The sequence below is a fragment of the Lepus europaeus genome, chromosome 18 (assembly GCF_033115175.1).
Source record: "Lepus europaeus isolate LE1 chromosome 18, mLepTim1.pri, whole genome shotgun sequence".
In the NCBI taxonomy this organism is placed as follows: Eukaryota; Metazoa; Chordata; class Mammalia; order Lagomorpha; family Leporidae; genus Lepus; species Lepus europaeus.
Window position 1 is genome coordinate 38,698,459 of NC_084844.1, and position 19,085 is coordinate 38,717,543.

A 19,085-nucleotide genomic window follows, 5' to 3' on the forward strand; every position below is an offset into this window, starting at 1 on the left:
TGAGTGATGATATATTTAACAAAGTTTAGCAAAACACATTTGGCAAACAATACTAAATACAGATCTGGGACAAATGACCTATGCACTAAACAAATCAATATAATTAAAGAAAAAAGGGAAAAAAGTCAAATAAACCTAAAATAATGAAACAGGCCTGATCCAAATCTGATCCCTAAAATGTGCTATTTGTAAAATCTAACAGAAATCACACTCATTTACTATCTTCCCAACAGCTACTTTCTATTTATTGTCATATGATCCCAACAGTTCTTTTAATCAAACTAGAATTTCAGGGGCGGTGCTATGATGCAGCAGGTTAAAATCTTGGCCTACAGCGCTGGCATCCCACATGGGTGCCAGTTCAAGTACAAGCTGCTCCACTTCTGATCCAGATCCCTGCTAATGTGGCTGGGAAGTAGTGGAAGATGACCCAAGTGTTTGTGCCCCTGCACCCACAAGGGAGCCAGGAAAAAGCTCCTGGCTTCTGGCTTCGGATCAGTCCAGCTCCAGTCATTGTAGCCATTTGGGGAGTGAACCAGCAGATGGAAGACCTTTCTCTGTCTCTAACTCTCTCTGAACTCTGCCTTTCAAATAAATTAAATAAATCTTTAAAAAAAAAAAAAAGAATTTCACTGAATTACCTTGTTAAAAAAAAAAAAAAGAGTGACCCAGAACTATCAAATATCATTATACATAAATTTGTTTTAATATTTGTCATAATTAAAGATCAAACTGTTACACAGGCTTGCCGTACTCAATGTTTTTGTAATTCCTTTCTAGCAAAAATTCAAAGAATGCTATCATCATTTAATGCATTCGCAATATAAACTAAATGTGGACTCAGCCAAAGAAGAAATCCTTCACACAAACCCTTGAGGACATCTCAAAGTATTATCTATGAATTTACACTTATAAACAGAAAAATCAATAAGAGAAAAATACAGGAGTCTGACAAGGGGGCTATACATAGCTCAAGTCCAGTATGCTCCGCCTAGGTTACTATTATGCCATTCTAAGTCCAGTGGGATCATTAAAACTTAAAACTTGCTTAAAATTTAAAAACAAAATTTGCCTGGAAATTTCCATACAATTTCTTCAAAAAATACACATACATATACACACAATTAAATTCTTAACAGGAACTTTCACTACTTTTTGTTTTAAAGATTTACTTATTTTTATTTTTATTTTTTGACAGGCAGAGTGGACAGTGTCTCCTTTTACCACTGTTTCACCCTCCAATGGCCGCTTCGGCTGGTGCACCGCGCTGATCCGAAGGCAGGAGCCAGGTGCTTCTCCTGGTCTCCCATGGGGTGCAGGGCCCAAGCACTTGGGCCATCCTCCACTGCGCTCCTGGGCCACAGCAGAGAGCTGGCCTGGAAGAGGGGCAACCGGGACAGAATCCGGCGCCCCGACCGGGACTACAACCCGTGTGCCGGTGCCGCAGGTGGGGGATTAGCCTATTGAGCCACGGGGCCGGCCAAGATTTACTTATTTATTTGAAAGGAAGAGTTACAGAGAGGCAGAGGCAAAGGCAGAGAGAGAGAGAGAGGTCTTCTACCCGCTGGTTCACTCCCCAAATGGTTGCAACGGCTGGAGTTGAGCTGATCCAAAACCAGGAGGCAGGAGCTTCCTCTAACACTTGGGCCATCTTTTACTGCTTTCCCAGGCCAAAGCAGAGAGCTGGATTGGAAGTGGAGTAGCCGGGTCTGAATCGGGTCTCGAATCGGCACCCATATGGGACGCCGGCACTGCAGGCACTGGCTTTACCTACTATGCCACAGTGCCGGCCCCTTTCACCACATTCTTAAGTCATTACTTTATTAGTAGCACATACATTTCATGATTTCCTCTAAGAAATTTCAATGTTAAGGGATAGATTTCTTTCCTGTTCATTGTTAGCATTAAACATTTAACTACAGAACAATGTACCTACCATCAAAATTCAAGAACCTTTAGAGAAGTCCAAGTACCTTTAGAAGTTCTTAACACAGATCCTAAATTAAGAATCCCTGCTCTAAAGAGAAAGGAGAAACATACCACTTAACTGACACCTTAAATGGTAATGAAATATTCTTATCCACATTGGTACAGATACCTTGTACCTTGATCCCTGCCTTAAGCCAAAGGAAATTCCAAGAAAAATGAAAACAGGGGCCGGCACTGTAGCATAACAGGTAAAGCTGCTGCCTGCAGTGCCTGCATCCCATATGGGCACTGAGTCTCGGCTGCTTCACTTCTGATCCAGCTCCCTGCTAATGTGCCTGGAAAGGCAGCGAAGGATGGCTCAAATCCTTGGGCCCCTGCACCCACGCGGGAGACTCAGATGAAGCTCCTGGCTCCTGGCCTCAGCCTGGCCCAGCCCTGGCTGTTGTGTCCATTTGAGGAGTGAACGAGCAGATTGAAGATCTCACTCTCTGTCTCTCTCCCTCTCCCTCTGTAATTCTGACTTTAAAATAAATTAATTACTTTTAAAAAAGAAATAAAAATGAAAACAGTCTCAACAAAAACAAATGGGAAGAGGTGGTCGTTGCACCATTCTGTGAATGTACCAAAAGTGCCACTGTTCACTATAAAATGATTAATTTTATGTTATGCAAATTTCACCTTAAAAAAGTCCTGGTTTTTTTTTTTTAGATGAGATATAGTTAATCATTTGATAAATACGGACATAGCCAAGATTCTCTAAAATTCAGGATGGTGAAAACTGAAGTCTGCATTGGAGGTCACAGAAAAGTAGACAAGATGGAGTTTAAGAAACAACAAAAAAAAACAAGCAAGTATTTGCTGACGTGCCTTAAAAAGTCAAATTCCTCCCATAAAAACAAAACTATTTCTCTGGAGAGCTCCAGAAATAAGCAAAGCCATGATGGAATTTAAGCCCACACCATCTTTCTACCAGATTAAATCAGACAAGTCACTGGACATTCTGAAGACTTAGAGTCGGCCCAGGGGCACTGTTGAACAACAAAGCTCCACGGTCACAGCGCATAATCACTCTCACTTGTCCCGGTCCAGAGGGGGATGTCCCTGCATTTCAGAGAGGGCCTCCCGCAAGGGTGATGTGTCTAGATTTAACACAGCCTAGTTTCTGCCAGATACAGGCTGTGAAAGTCCCTCTTCTATTCCTCCCTCCTCCCCTCAGTTCCCCAAAAGACAAAGACTGACGTAAGATTAATAGCCTGGGTAAAATAAGGGCAGAAAAAAATTAACAGGATCTTAATTTTAAACGGCTCTCTGGGAAATGGTGGCCAAATTAGAGCTGATGAACTCACTGAGCCCTTCTTTTCACATAAATTTGAATTCACACATTGAAGGTTCAAAGTGAAAAACTGGCCCAAATTGACAGAATTATGAAGCAGAAAGGTCATTCCAACAATCTTTTTTTTTTTTTAATAAAAACAACGGGAGAGGTGCTGATTCCATTTCTAATTAAATATTCAACAACAGTGAAAAGACAACAGTATCTTTAAGTATCATTTGGCTCATAAGAAATTATCAGACCCTGAAAAGCCAAAACCACCTGTAATTTCTATTTAAATGCAATAAACTGCAAAGTTAATACAGTAATACACGGAAAGAAAGCTCGAAGTTTGACCTCCAATTCTTAATTGAAATATCATAAGCCCGGAAAATGTAAGCCTGGGAGGAAGGGAAGAATGGAGAACCTGTCCTTGGTTCAAACCCGCACCTGAGACACACTACTTCACAATATGGGCCTTTTTAGGGGAAGACAAACAAGGATGAGAGACCTGAACGTCCCGGACTCAAAGAGAACGAGTGAGCTTTACATCCATTTTGCCACTCAACGTGGCCAAGGCTGTTGGCAGAACACAGGTGCCTTTCTGCTCCCCTTGGGACTTCCAACTGCTAAGCTACCTGCAAAGGCTTCTCACCTCCCCACCAGGCTTAGTCATCCCTGCAACGTGTTACCTACCCTCCGTGCACGGCTGCACCTCCTTCACCTGCTGCCTTTCATTATTACTGTGTGAGTGCACCCTGAGGCTACGCTGCGGACCTACACGGGGAGGGGAGCTAACCGTTCCTCATTAAGACCACCTTCCTTCTTAGTCATTCTGCCTTTCCCAGCGTATTTCTTTACTTTTGCTTTTAAACCACAATACTATGTGGCAACGGGGTTTGGCAGTTAAAAAAAAAAAAAGCATATTTTCTGAAAGGTCAAAGTTTCACGAGACATCCACACTTCATAATGAAGCGCCCGAGTGAGCACAGGAACAGCCTGGCCAACCCCCGTCCCCCAAGAAGGAAGACCACTGCTATGAAAACAACCAGGCAGCTTGAAATCTTTGGATTCAGAGAGTATGGAAATAACAGGAAGTTCCAATTTCTAAACTTCTGCCTTCGTCTGCAGCCTTCCCCAAGCCAGACTGTTCCTGCTAAATCCAGAAAAGAAAAAAAAAAAAAAAATCCGAGCAGAGAGAATGTACCGCTTCCCCTCTCACATCGGGCCGATTCCGGAGGTTTCCCTAAAAGTGCCAGGAACGGCTCTTCTGGCCCCAGGTGGGAGGCCTCCATTACGATAAGGGAGAAGTGTCCCCAGCCTCAAGTTACGGAGACGCGCGAGGTGTGTCCAGTAACGGGCACAGCTTCGGGGGAATCCCTCTTGCCTTTCGCTCGCTGGACACGTCCCAGCCTCTCAATGCACATCGGCGAGGGGGGAAGAAGGAAGGTTCTCCCCTCGGCCTCCGGCCACACCCCTGGCCTCTGGCCCGTGCGAACCCCGACCTGGAAACAGACCTCCCCCCACGCACCTCGAGCTGCCACCCCCGAGGATTCCCTCAGCCCACCACGGCCACCGCGGCGGAGACCTCTCCTCCAAGCCTTTTCCTCACAACGGTCACACCCGACGGCTGCCTCCACCCTCAACGGTCACGCTCGCCTCCGCCTCAGCCTGGGGATCTCCTCCCTCTCCCCCACCCCAATCAATTAAGGAACACACACCCCGGAGTCAGCTGCCTTGAACTCACCGGAGGCAAGGGCGGGGGTGGCGGGAGCAGCCAGAGAGCACAGCCCGGGTGGTGTTGTAATGGTTTCCTGCCCGTCACGATTCTTTCTCTAGGTCTAAGCCACTGCGCAAAACCCACTTTGCCAGCGACAAAGATGGTGGGCCGGAAACCCTGACGTCAGAGAACCTCGCCGCGTGACGTCGTCGGCGTGCGCGGGAGAACCAGAAAGGCGGTGACCCGTTGCCTTGGAGACGAAAAGGCGTCCTGCCCTCCCCTCCCCCACCCAGCCTTGGTTTAGGCAAGGCTTGGAGACCTGGACCTCAGAGGATGGTTAATGGCTATTCCAAGGGATATATTAAACAAGCTGAAATTCGCTGGAATTGTTTTCTAGCAAGGAATTGAAGTATCCTATTCCCTTCTATTAAAAAAAAAACATTAAAACCTCGGCTAATTGCCCTGGCAGGCGGTCCAGCAGCAAACAACAGTGATCCAGCCCAGAACGCACAGGCAGTGATGCGAGGAAAAGAGGTTGAGGCGGCATCATGTGAGTTCGTGAGTTCAATTCCCTGCCCCGGTGCGACTGGGAAAGTAGTTTAATAACCTTAGTCGTCTTGTCTTGTGAAGCTTAAATGAGATAAAGAAGGCACTATGCTGAGCATGTAGTAGACCAACTAACACAAAAGTAAGGTGCTTTCAGGAACTACGCCCTAGATTCTAAGATCTAGAACTCGAGGAAAAAGTTGACGAGGGCGCAGGAAACTGTCAGCGAACCAGGCTCTCCCTAAGGTTTATGTGAGGGTGTGAGGGAGGAGAGGGTTGGGGTTTTTTCTTCCACATTTTTGCCCATCAACTCTGGCAGTATCAAAAAGCACAAATATTTTAAAGTTTCATTCTGCAGGAAGTAATTTGAAGTATATAAAGACTTCACATAACACTTATGTATTATTATTATGCTATTATTAACATAGAAGTTGGAAATTAAACATTTGTGATAAATTAGAGAACTGTATAATGTTGTCGAAGAATATTTTATAATGCAAGAAAATCTTGATAAAACGGTTAAGCTTAAAAAGTACACAAAACAATACATGCGACATGACTGCATATGCAAAAAGGTTGGAAAAATAGGGCCGGCACTAAGGCGCAGCAGATTAAAACCCCAGCCTGCAGTGCTGGCATCCCATATGGGCACCAGTTAAAGTCCTGGCTGCTCCACTTTCCATCCAGCTCCCTGCTAGTGAACCTGGGAAGGCAGCAGAGGATGGCCCCTGCACCCATGTGGGAGACCAGGAAGAAGCTCCGGGCTCCTGGCTTCGGATTGGTTCAGCTCTGGCCATTGTGGCCATTTGGGGAATGAACCAGCGATGGAAGACCTCTACCTCTCTGTCTTTCAAATAAATAAATCTCTTAAAAAAAAAAAAAAAAGGAAGTGCTAGAAAAATGTTCAACAGAATGTTAAAGCTGATTATTGCTGGATGAGCAGAGATTTTTTTTACGATTTATTTATTATTTATTTGAAATGCAGAGTTACAAAGAGGCAGAGAGAGTGAGAGAGAGAATCTTCCATCCGCTGGTTCACTCCCCAGTTGGCCCCAATGGTCAGAGCTAAGTCGATCAGAAGCCAGAAGCTTCTTCCCAGTCTCCCACATGAGTTCAGGGGCCCAAGTATTTGGGCCATCTTCTGCTGCTTTTCCAGGCCATAGGAGAAAGCTGGAGGATCAGAGTTTTAATTTCCTCCTAATATTTTTCTGTGCTTTTCAAATGTTCTGCAGTGAACGTGTAGTTACTTCTAACACTGAAAATGCTTGGTAAATCATATTTTTGAAAAATACTTAATGATAAAGAAAAATGTTTTGAGATATTAAGGAAAAAATAAAATATAAAACTCCAAATTGAGAGAAATATGAGTATGTACAACTATAACAGTGGTTCTGTCTGCATGGTGGTTTACAAAGGAGTTTTTATATATATATATATTTCCCACATCTTTCTGTAAGAAGTGTATGTGTCTTAAGAAAGTATGAGTAAGTGCTGTTTTCAAAATTCACCATCAATCCAAAAGCTTTTCAGACCTCATCCTTCTCCACTTTTTGGTTGATCTCCCCCTTTTGTGACTGTTCGCCTCCTGGGTACTTCTACCCATATCTGTCTTTTCCCACTCCACTATTAATTCAACAAATATTTATGGAAGGCTACTTTGGTCAGGAACTGTACTAGAGACCCAACTCTATTTAAATAAAGCAGGCTCACCAGGGAGATCAGCTGCAGGATGGTGGTAGCTTAAATATCAATCTAGGGAATATTTATTGAGCATTTGTTACCTATCAGCTGTTCTAAGGACTTTAGTGTATGTTTAAATCCTCACAACCTGATAACCAGGTAGTTATTACTGTCCCTGTTTTACAGAGATCCAGGAAGGTTACATGGAGGAATTAAGATTTGAACCCAGGAAGTCTGACACTAGGAATATAATGTCCATTCTGGGTTTGGTCAAGGATTGAATTGTGGCTCTAGTCACTGAAAATAGGAAAATAGGAGATGCCAGAGGTTTGAGGAATGATAGGGAAGTGATGAGTCTGGGTGAAGATGTCTGAGCGGTAAACAACTGAGGAATAATCCAAGAGGTAGAAGGAAAAGCAGGAGGCTATGATGTTGTAGGATGTTTTCAGGGTTTCATGAAAGAAGAATATAAACCAATCTGTTCACTCTTGTATCCCTGAGGCCTAGCCTCCCCCAGAAATGTATGTTAGTATATGTGGAATAAATATATTTAGGAATAAGTGGTCAACAATATCAGATGCTATAATGAGAAGGAAGGGCTGAAAAGTGACCACAGTACTAAGCAACACTGTGTTAGAAATTATTGCTGTGATCACTAGAGCTGGGAAAACATAAGCCATGCTGTAGAAGTTTGATGATGAATTGGAGATGAGGAATAAAGAGTTATGGATAACGCCTAAGAAAGCATGAATGAAGAGGGAAGATATATAGGAAGATACTTGAGAGGATAGCGTGACAATGACAGCCCATATCAGAATGCTGGTTCGAGTCCTAGCTACCCAACTTCATATCTTGCTTCCTGCTAATGCACCTACAAAGGAAGCTTAAGATGACCCAAGTGCTTGGGCCTTCACCACCCATGTGAAAGACCCAGATGGTGTTCCTGGCTCTTGGCTCCAGCCCAGCCTGGCCCAGGCCTGGCTGTTGTTTTAGCCATGTGGGAAGTGAACCAGTGGATGGGAAATTCTATCTCTCCCTCTCACTCTGTTGCTCTGCCTTTCAAATAAATATATATTTTTAAAATGGGTGGCATTTGAGGGAGAGAATGGCAATATTTTTTAGTTCTACAGTCATACATTTTCACACTAACCCTTTAGCAATACCATGGGTTTAACTATTTTAAGATTGATTTTATTTTCTTTCAAAGGCAGAGTTGGAGAGAGGAAGATGGGGAGAGAGAGAAATTCCAGCCCAGCCACTGATTCACTCCCCAAAAGGCTGCAATGGTCCAGGCTGGACCAGACCAAAGCCAGGATCCAAGAGCTTCTTCCTGGTTTCCCACATGGGTGCAGGGGCCTAAGCACTTGGTCCATCTTCTGCTGCTTTCCCACGCACAATAGCAGCTTCTGGATCAGAAGTGGAGCAGCTAAGAATTGAACCGGTGCCCATATGGGATGCCAGGAGGCAGCTTTACTCCTCTGCCACAACACCTATCTTTTGTACTCATATAACTAACTGTATCCTTGATCTATCTCCAAACTTCATCATTCAATTATTAACCACACCAACTGTTAATTCTATACTTATGACCTACTAAAATTAAACAAATCATAAGTGGGGTGGAGAATGTTAGAAAAACCTGGTTCCAGGTATAACTCTCAGCAGACAGAGGTGGATTTCATAAAGATGTCACCAGGAAAAAAATGTTTAAAATTGGGGGGATCCAGCACTGCACATAATGCTTGGCACACAGAAGGTCCTCATTAGATACTGAATAGGTGGATGAATGTGCACAGATAAGGTCTAAAATTAGCATTTAAGCCCTCTAAAACTACCTGAATCTACTTCTCAGCACACCTCTACTAGTCCCATTGCTTTATGTTTTAAGAAAACAAATTTTGGCCGGCGCCTGTGGCTTAACAGGCTAATCCTCCGCCTTGCGGTGCCAGCACACCGGGTTCTAGTCCCGGTCGGGGCACCGGATTCTGTCCCAGTTGCCCCTCTTCCAGGCCAACTCTCTGCTGTGGCCAGGGAGTGCAGTGGAGGATGGCCCAAGTGCTTGGGCCCTGCACCCCATGGGAGACCAGGAGAAGCACCTGGCTCCTGCCATCGGATCAGCGCAGTGTGCCGGCCGCATCGCGCCAGCCGCGGCAGCCATTGGAGGGTGAACCAACGGCAAAAGGAAGACCTTTCTCTCTGTCTCTCTCTCTCACTGTCCACTCTGCCTGTCAAACAACAACAACAACAAATTTCCTCTTTATACTCTCTGCTACTCCCTTACCCTGGGAAGGCCTTCACCACTGCTGTGAATTACCCGAGATGTACTCATCCTGTAGCCACTGAACTTTTCAAGTGAACATGTTATGACATGGAGTCCAGGAGATACCGGGTTACGTCATTGTATTTACCTGTCAGGGAGAAGCTGAGGTCAGAAACACTGACTTCCCATTGCTTGGTTACATAGGACAATATATTTGCCTTCTGTTCAAAAGATTCTGAACTGCCTTATTTTTCCCAGTTGGCAGATATTTCTTCTCCAAACTCATGCCATATTAATATATCTCACGGCTCTTGCTGCCGTTTAAGCTGAGGGCAGTCACTTTTTGAGCATCTTATTTCCTTTACACTACAGAGAATAGGATCCTTCATGAGGTTTGTTGACTAATATTGGACATATCCCTTTTGAATGCTTCTTCTCATGTAATAATGTGCTTACTTTTGGGACGGCCTCCACTATGAATAAACATGCCTTGCCCTCCTCTGGTTGAGTGTGATTGTGGAAAGAAAACTTGAATCTAGATACTGGTTCACTGGAATTTGAGTGATGAGCACAAACAGAAATTGGCTGAACAGCATTCATGGCAGCATGAGAGACAAATTTCATCCTCCACGGTTGAATGACACAGCTCTGGTAATTCCTGCTAAACGAAAAAGGATGCTACAGATCTTGTTCTGTCAGGGATGGCCTTTCTTTCCCGAGCTACTTCCTAAACTCCTAAAAAAAAACCTTTTGTATTTAAATTAGCCTTTTTGTTACTATATGTAGGTAATTTCCCACTTTTTAATTGATGCTATTCCTCTTTTGTATTTTTCCTGTTCATTTGCTAAGTCTGTATATAACAGAAATCATGATCCCATGTGTCTTTCTCTGACAGGTATTTTGGTAGAGTAAAAAGATACATGTTAAAACCATTAAGAGCAATGTGCATGGTTTTATTTCTCTCCTATTGAAACAAACTAAACGCAAACTTTGTATTTCAGAGCTCTCATGCGAACCAGTTGTTTATCTTTATGCCGTAAGGCCCTTTAGGGCAGTGAATAATACTTTCTTTTATTTCCAGCTATTTAGCCCAGGGGTGGGGAAGAGGTTACATCTGGGGGGGGGGGGGGCGGAGAAAAAACTTTAAAAAAAATTAACGAAACTCCAATACATCTGGAGAAAAAAAAAAAGCAACTCCAACACACCTGTACCAGCGGCTCAAACGATGCAAACTTGAATGGGCTTTGTAGTTTGCAGCCGTGAGGCAGACCCGTCAGTTCTGGTATACAGACGGAAGGCCAGGCAGCTCTGGCAGCCCCGTCCCACCGCGGACCAGGGCAGGGGCCACGCTCAGCGGCCGCGCCCGCGGCCAGGGTTACGCTTGACTGTAACGGACACCTGCCAGCCCGCGTACAAAGTAACCGTGCCGGGCTCTGACGAACAGCCCCTTCGTCGTCCTGGTAATTTTTCTTTATAAACGCTACCGACCACGGAAGACACCTTCTCCCGCTCTGTCGGCCCACGCCCTTAACCACCTCCGCCCGGGCGAGAGCGGAAAGCGCGGGCGCTGCTCCTTCCCCTCTCCCTCCGCCCGGGGCGCCGCGGCCTGCGCCCACACCCAGCTCAGCAGCAGGTTCCGGCTCCGGCCGTGGCGCCCACCACCTCGTCAGAAAGGCTCCAAAGAGGTTCAGAGCTACGGTGTTCCACCGAAGCTACGTTGGCGACCCAGCAAGGAAGAGCAACACAGACTCAGCGGGCGCCTCCTTTAAAGCCAGCGGGACGGCGGCGGAGGCGGAAGCCGCAGCGGGGTCATAGAGTCCCAACTTCCGGTGTCCGGGCCTCCCGCGGGACTAGAGCGCCTCTCTTCCGCCGGGTCCCAGAGGTTTCCATTTCCGGGTGCGGCTCTGTCATAAAGCGGAGACCTCTCTTCAAACGTGGCGTCGGGGGCTCCTGCGTGCCCGCGGTCGGCGCGCAAGGACGGCCGTGGGCCACGGTGCTTCCCAGCCCGCAGCGGGAGCCGGCCGATGCGTCCCCGGCCCGCGTTGGCTCTCCTGATCCTTCCCAGCCGGCGAGATTTTGAGCCACCGCGACTGAGGGTCCCGGGTTCGCAGCTCCAGGACCCCGCTCGTGGACAGCGCTCCTTCGCCCGTAGCTGTCCCTCCAAATCATGCTCTGCCCTGTGGGGTGCAGCATTTGACAAGTCACCTTCTCCCCACATACCCCTTCCACAAACCAGGTCCGAGTTAACGTCTTTCCTGACCTCAGTTTCAGACCCCTCTTCTCTGCCCCCTCTCTTCACCTCTCGGTCTATTTTCTCCAGTTCAATTTTGCCTGTAACACTGGAGTTTGGAGTAATTACGCAGAAAGATTACCTTTAAGACGGAGCATTTGATACAAAAAGAAAAAATTTCATGCTAACGAGAGAGTTGGTGGGGAAACCATGGCTGAGCACGGGGCGCACATCACAACTGCTTCAGTGGCCGATGACCAACCTTCCATCTTTGAGGTGGTAGCACAGGACAGTTTAATGACAGCAGTGAGACCTGCGCTTCAGCATGTGGTCAAGGTAAGGTATTCTCAGAAGGTTCTTAGGACCAGTGGGTAGAAACCAACCCAGTGAGGTGTGTTTATTTGGTAGCCTCGGGTTTGAAATACCAATTTGCATAGAATCCATATCCCATGTCTTAGACGTTACTGAGTCACTGTTCTAGGTGAAGCTCTGTACTGAATACCTAGCACTAAAGGGAGGTTAGGGTGGAACCCAAATGACTTGTTTAAGCCGAAAGTGTGTAGAATTTAGAGGGGAAAAGATAATTTTAACTAAAAAGCTCAGTAGTGTGGGATGGAATTAATTGCACCTGGCCATTTATTTTGACTCAGGTTCTTGCAGAATCAAACCCTGCCTACTGTGGCTTTTTGTGGAGATGGTTTGATGAAATCTTCACTCTGCTGGATCTTCTGCTTCAGCAACATTATCTATCTAAAACCAGTGCCTCATTTTCTGAAAACTTTTATGGCTTGAAGAGGATTGTCATGCGAGACACACACGCGGTTCAGCGGTTGGCCAGTGCTGGTCTCCCCAAGCAGCAGCTGTGGAAATCAGTCATGTTCCTGGTTCTTCTTCCATACCTGAAAGTGAAGCTGGAGAAGCTGGTTTCTAGCCTGCGAGAAGAGGATGAATATTCCATTCATCCCCCTTCTTCTCACTGGAAACGGTTTTACAGAGCCTTCCTGGCAGCCTATCCATTCGTTAACATGGCATGGGAAGGCTGGTTTCTCATACAGCAGCTTCGCTACATCCTAGGGAAAGCTCAGCATCACTCGCCGCTGCTGAAGCTGGCTGGCGTTCGGCTAGGTCGACTGACGGTTCAGGATATTCAAGCTCTGGAGCAAAAACCGGCTGAAGCCAGCAAGATCCAGCAACCGGCAAAGAGGTAAGGCCTTAACCTTTCCAGAAAAGCTTTGATTAATAAATTCTAAGATTTCCCAGTTTCAGGAAATTTACCACCCTGTCTCCTTTGAGTTATTTAAGAGAATCATAGAAAAGTTATTTGTCCTTAAAACAAGGACCAACACCCTGGTCACCTTTATCATACAAGGTCCATTTCTGTCAGCTCAATCCTCATCACAAACCAATGAAGTTGAGGAAACTAAGCCCTCACAGCTGACTACCTTGCCAATGCCACATAGCTGGAAGGCTGCAGAGCTGAGACTCAGGTGAGGGCAGTACAGTTCTAACAGCTGTGTTCTTTGATGCTGTGTCACTTCTAGCTACTGTCTGTATTCTACAAGTTTAAAGGTACCCATTCCTCAGTGCTGCTGAGTTCATGTGTCAGCTGTTTCTTTTTCTGGTTGCATTATCTTCCACAGAAAAATTCTCCACTTAATTTCTTTCTCAAAACAAAACCCTGACCTTTTGTCATTAAAAACAAAGCTTAAATTCTGTACCCCTCAAACATTTAAGATCAGGAAGGGATTGTTTAGGATGGATCCTTAAGGAGGAAGTGCCAGTCTCACACCTATTCAAATGCCAAACCAGTGATCACTGCATTTGTTGGTCAAAGATTATACCTAAAGTCTCTCTCTTTGCCTCCATGTTCTTCTCCCAACAGCATCAGTGAGCAGATTAAGTCCACTCTGAAGAAAGCTGTGGGGGGCGCTGCCATATCCCTCTCTACTGGCCTTTCTGTGGGCGTATTTTTCCTGCAGTTCCTGGACTGGTGGTACTCATCGGAAAATCAAGAAACCATCAAATCACTGACTGCCCTGCCTACTCCACCACCACCTGTACACCTAGACTACAACTCTGATTCCCCTCTGTTACCCAAATTGAAGACAGTGTGCCCACTGTGTCGTAAAACCCGAGTGAATGATACCGTTCTTGCCACATCTGGCTATGTGTTTTGTTACCGCTGTGTGTTTAACTATGTGAGGAGTCACCAAGCCTGTCCCATCACAGGCTATCCTACCGAAGTACAACATCTGATCAAACTGTACTCCCCTGAGAACTGAAGGGAATGAGCATCTTGCTTCCTAGGGGCTGCACGGCAAGGCCCCAGGGCTGGTTTTCAGCATGGCACATAGCACATTCTTCTCAGCCTCAACTGATAACTCTATGAACTTTAAACAACTGTAAGAATTTCTTTTTAAAAGGACAGAACCATTTGACCCTAACCATTTAGTCTACTCTCTATACCCCTACTTACAACTGACCAAGCTGGTTAAAGTAGGAGACTTGAAATTGACAGGGGATATAAGGATAACTAGGGGAAGGTTTTTCTATCCTTTTCTAAATTAAGAGCAATAGAAATTCTCAGGAAAAAACTCAGGTTAGACTTTAAGTGAGCACGGCTCAATAGGCTAATCCTCTGCCTGCAGCACTGGCACACCGGGTTCTAGTCCCGGTCGGGGCGCTGGATTCTGTCCCGGTTGCCCCTCTTCCAGGCCAACTCTCTGCTATGGCCCAGGAAGGCAGTGGAGGATGGCCCAAGTGCTTGGGCCCTGCACCCGCATGGGAGACCAGGAGAAGCACCTGGCTCCTGCCTTCAGATCAGTGCGGTGTGCCAGCCACAGTGCACCGGCCGTGGCGGCCATTGGAGAGTGAACCAACGGCAAAGGAAGACCTTTCTGTCTGTCTCTCTCTCACTGTCCACTCTGCCTGTTAAAAAAAAAAAAAAAAAAAAAAAAAAAAGCATTTATCTGCCTCCTGAAGTGTTGGTTTTACCAAACAATGTGAAACGTGCACCTGCTCTTCACAGAAACACTCAGAGCACTACAGAACAATGCTCCTGCTGTACACTGTGACCCAGTGACGTTTGGGACAGTTTATCAGATTTTTAAGATTCTTTTCTGAGCCATACATGTCTTTTATTGGGAAACCGGTTAAAATAGAGATTGTTTATATAAACATAGTCTGAAGATGTCAGTGTGAAAGCAAAGCTAATAAAAACATATGAAGTAAAATACTTAACTATGTGTAAAGAAAGGATCTTTTAATAAGCTTTTTCTGCTTGCTATTAAGAGTTTGCTAAACTGGCATGAATTATTCTGGCTATTACTAAAACATTTAAATCAATTTTAAGAATGTTTCTAACAAAGAACTGTTCCATGTTAGCAGGATAATGTGTAAACTTAAAAGATTACTTGAGGTGTTTACAATAAATTTTCATTCATACTACTGTGGCTTTTTGAGGTATTTGTGTATTGATTCACATTTTTGCTTTTTGCTAATCCAGTAATTGGGACAAAAGGTAAGCACTGGATGCAGCAGTTGCCACACCACTTAGGATACCTTCATCCTCAGAGTGCCTGGTTTGAGTCCCAGCTCCTCCACTTCTGCTCCAGCTTCCTGCTGATATGCACCCAGGGTGGTAGCAGAGTACGACTCTGTTGGGTCCCTGCTACCTTCATGGGAGACCCAGATTGAGTTCTAGGCTCCGTGTTTCTCCTTGGCCCAAGGCAAGCTATTGTGGGCATTTGCTGAGTGAATCAGTAGACAGAGGATCTCTGTGTCTTAATCTTTCAAACAAGTAAAAAACTTAAAATCCTTTATTCCAATACTCAGAATTAAGCCTTATTATCAGAAACACTTCAATTTCTTATATAAGAAAATATGTCACTGCATTGGCAGGTTGCTGGAAACATGGGTTAAAAAAAAAAAACATGGGCCGGCGCTGCGGCTTAATAGGCTAATCCTCCGCCTGTGGCGCCGGCACACCAGGTTCTAGTCCCGGTTGGGGCGCCGGATTCTGTCCCAGTTGCTCCTCTTCCAGGCCAGCTCTCTGCTGTGGCCCGGGAAGGCAGTGGAGGATGGCCCAAGTGCTTGGGCCCCGCACCCCATGGGAGACCAGGAGAAGCACCTGGCTCCCAGCTTCGGATCAGTGCGGTGCGCCGGCAGCGGTGGCCATTGGAGGGTGAACCAATGGTAAAAAGGAAGACCTTTCGCTCTGTCTCCCTCTCACTGTCCACTCTGCCTGTCCAAAAAAAAAAAAAAACAAAAACAAAAACACCACAAGAAAACCAATAGGACAATGAAAATAATTTGTCTTTGCCAAGACAGTTTTTCTAATTAATTTCAGCAATTCTGAAGACATTTTCTGATAGCACAAAGAATATAAAGCTAAATTTTGTAATGGGATATCCTACAGATTTTAAAGATTAAAGCTTTTATCTACCATAAGAGTACAGTGGATTTTAAAATTCTTGTATGGGTTTTTTTGTTAAAGATTTATTTGAAAGAGAGACAGGGAGTGTCCATCTATGGGTTCACTCTCCAAATGGCCACAACAGGCAGGGTGGAGCCAAGCTGAAGCCAGAAGCCAGATCCAGGTCTAACCACGTGGGTGGCAGAGGCCCAAGCACTCAAGCCATCTTCCGCTGCTTTTTCCAGGCCATTAGCAGGGAGTTGGATAGGAAGTGGAGCAGCCGGGACAGGAACCAGCACCCATATAGGATGCTGGCATCTCAGGCAGCAGCTTAACCCATAAAGGCCCCAAACCGCAAAGGTTTATACCAAAATAAACACCAGAGTTAATTTGCAATACATTTTTAATACAGCAGTAAGTCAATAGGGAAACTGAACCAGATTCAGGATTGAAATCATGTAGTTCTCCACGAAGATTTTAAAGCCAGACTTCTCACCACAGCCTAAGGAAGGAAGAAAACATGAAAGTATCAGTAATTCAAAGCAGTGTCAAAGAAACACTTTTACCATGTAATAAAATCAGTATCCAAATAGGTTAGAATACATCTGTGTGGAAATACCACAACCAGAATCAGCTCAGAGAGAAGATTAAGGGATCATACCCTGGTCAAAGCCAACTTTGAAACAGTGGCAATACCAGGTCAGACTATACTTCACTCATCATTGCATCATTTTGTTTCAGTTCTTTGTTACCAAGCAACAGCCCAATTCATTTTTTTTTTTTTTTTTTTTTTGGACAGGCTTTTATCTACCATCTCTCTTGGTGAGAGAGAGAGACAGAGAGAAAGGTCTTACTTTTTCCTTTGGTTCATCCCCCAGTGGCCACCACGGCCTGCGCGCTGTGGCCAGTGCACCGTGCTGATCCAAAGGCAGGAGCCAGGTGCCTCTCCTGGTCTCCCCTGCGGGTGCAGGGCCCAAACACTTGGGCCATCTTCCACTGCACTCCTGGGCCATAGCAGAGAGCTGGCCCGGAAGAGGGGCAAGCGGGACAGAATCCAGCGCCCCGACCGGGACTAGAACCTGGTGTGCCAGCACCGCAGGCAGAGGATTAGCCTATTGAGCCATGGCGCCGGAAATTCAGGCTTACTAACAGAAAAAGGGGGAAGGAGGGCCTCTCTTTTTTTAAAAATTTTTTTTTTATATATCTTTTTTTTTTGACAGGCAGAGTGGACAGTGAGAGAGAGAGACAGAGAGAAAGGTCTTCCTTTTTGCCATTGGTTCACCCTCCAATGGCCGCCGCGGTTGGCGCGCTGCAGCCGGCGCACCGCGCTGATCCGATGGCAGGAGCCAGGTGCTTTCTCCTGGTCTCCCATGGGGTGCAGGGCCCAAGCACTTGGGCCATCTTCCACTGCACTCCCTGGCCACAGCAGAGAGCTGGCCTGAAAGAGGGGCAACCAGGACAGAATCCGGTGCCCTGACCGGGACTAGAACCCGGTGTGCCGGCGCCGCAAGGCGGAGGATTAGCCTAGTGAGCCGCGGCGCCAGCCAGGAGGGCCTCTCTTTTTAATTTTGTTTATTCGAAAGAGTTAGAGTAGCAGAGAGAGAGAGTTTCCCACCGCTGGTTCACTCCCAAAATGGTTGCAAAAGCCAAGGCTGGGCCAATCCGAAGCCAGGAGTTTCTTCCAGGTCTTCGATGTGAGTGCAGGAGTCCAAGCACCTGCGCCATGTTCTACTGCTTTCCCAGGCCATGGCAGAGGGCTGGATAGAAGTAGAGCAGCCCGGACTTGAACCGCACCCATATGGGATGCTGGTGCTGCAGGCAGCGGCTTTACCAGCTATACCACAGCACTAGCACCGGAGGACTCTTTTTTGATAAGTTACAACCACAATTTTTCTTTTTTTAATTTTATTTGAAAGGCAGAGGTAGATAGAGACAGAAACAGAGACAGCGACAGAGACATAGAGATCAAGATCTTCCATCTGATGTTTCACTCTCCAAATGGCTGCAATGGCCAGGGCTGGGCCAGGCCAAAGCCAGGAGCCCAAACCTTCCTCCAGGTCTCCCACATGAGTGCAGGGGCCCAAGGACTTTGGCCACCTTCCACTGCTTTTCCCAGGCCATTAGCATGGAGCTGTATCAAAGTGGAGCAGCTGGGATTTGAACTGGTACTCATATGGGATGCTGGCACTGCAGGCGGTGACTTTACCTGCTCCACCACAACATCAGCCCCACAGGTTTTCAATAAATCTATTATCTTCTATGCTTTGCTTTAAGCAACTCCACTATATAAAAATGCAAACCTGGCCGGCGCCGTGGCTTAAAAGGCTAATCCTCTGCCTTGCGGCGCCGGCACACCGGGTTCTAGTCCCGGTCGGGGCGCTGGATTCTGTCCCAGTTGCCCCTCTTCCAGGCCAGCTCTCTGCTATGGCCCAGGAGTGCAGTGGAGGATGGCCCAAGTGCTTGGGCCCTGCACCCCATGGGAGACCAGGAGAAGCACCTGGCTCCTGCCATCGGAACGGCGCGGTGCGCTGGCCGCAGCGCGCCTACCGCGGCGGCCATTGGAGGGTGAACCAATGGCAAAAAGGAAGACCTTTCTCTCTGTCTCCCATGGGGCGCAGGGCCCAAGCACTTGGGCCATCCTCCACTGCACTCCTGGGCCATAGCAGAGAGCTGGCCTGGAAGAGGGGCAACTGGGACAGAATCCAGCGCCCCGACCGGGACTAGAACCCGGTGTGCCGGCGCCGCAAGGCAGAGGATTAGCCTTTTAAGCCACGGCGCCGGCCAAGTATTTTGTTTTTAAAGTACATAAGACTAGGAAGCAGTTACTGGGGCTACCACCTGTACTTCTGATCCAGCTCTCTGCTATGGCCTGGGAAAGCAGAAGATGGCCCAAATGCTTGGGCTCTTGCACTCACATGGGAGACCTGGAAGAAGCTCATGACTTCAGATCGGCCCAGCTCCGGCCATTGCGGCCATTTAGGGAGTGAGCCAGAG

The 19,085-nt window shown here is 46.5% G+C and overlaps 2 protein-coding genes and 1 non-coding gene across 9 annotated transcripts in view; 1 reads left to right on the forward strand and 2 right to left on the reverse strand.

Annotated features, from left to right (window-relative positions):
* The window catches only part of AP2B1 (adaptor related protein complex 2 subunit beta 1), a 159,778-nt gene extending 154,644 nt beyond the window's left edge, over positions 1 to 5,134 (reverse strand). For 3 of the 7 annotated variants that reach the window (XM_062175575.1, XM_062175577.1, XM_062175570.1), the window contains exon 1: positions 4,963 to 5,134. The gene's annotated coding sequence lies outside the window, so the exon portion shown is untranslated. Of the gene's footprint in view, positions 1 to 4,448; positions 4,586 to 4,772; positions 4,886 to 4,962 lie in introns of those variants that run through there. The other 4 variants (XM_062175572.1, XM_062175571.1, XM_062175573.1 and 1 more) reach the window with 4 other exon arrangements.
* A 6,211-nt stretch (positions 5,135 to 11,345) lies between these two features.
* PEX12 (peroxisomal biogenesis factor 12) lies at positions 11,346 to 15,124 on the forward strand. Its single transcript, XM_062174967.1, has 4 exons — positions 11,346 to 11,683; positions 11,768 to 12,013; positions 12,328 to 12,881; positions 13,560 to 15,124. Exons 2-4 carry the CDS (start codon positions 11,888 to 11,890, stop codon positions 13,957 to 13,959), a joined length of 1,080 nt encoding a protein of 359 aa, XP_062030951.1. The 5' UTR covers positions 11,346 to 11,683; positions 11,768 to 11,887; the 3' UTR covers positions 13,960 to 15,124.
* Positions 15,125 to 16,722: 1,598 nt separating this feature from the next.
* On the reverse strand, positions 16,723 to 16,819 carry LOC133747388 (Z30 small nucleolar RNA). The gene has a single exon (XR_009864342.1). It is a non-coding gene; the product is annotated as a Z30 small nucleolar RNA (small nucleolar RNA).
* Between the last annotated feature and the right edge of the window lie 2,266 nt (positions 16,820 to 19,085).

Excerpts from the sequence above, each read along its gene's own strand:
- PEX12 (XM_062174967.1), top strand. The coding sequence starts at position 11,888 with ATGGCTGAGCACGGGGCGCACATCACAACTGCTTCAGTGGCCGATGAC. Across the intron at positions 12,014-12,327 it reads CGCTTCAGCATGTGGTCAAG|GTTCTTGCAGAATCAAACCC; the intron begins GTAAGGTATTCT and ends ATTTTGACTCAG. Across the intron at positions 12,882-13,559 it reads ATCCAGCAACCGGCAAAGAG|CATCAGTGAGCAGATTAAGT; the intron begins GTAAGGCCTTAA and ends TTCTCCCAACAG.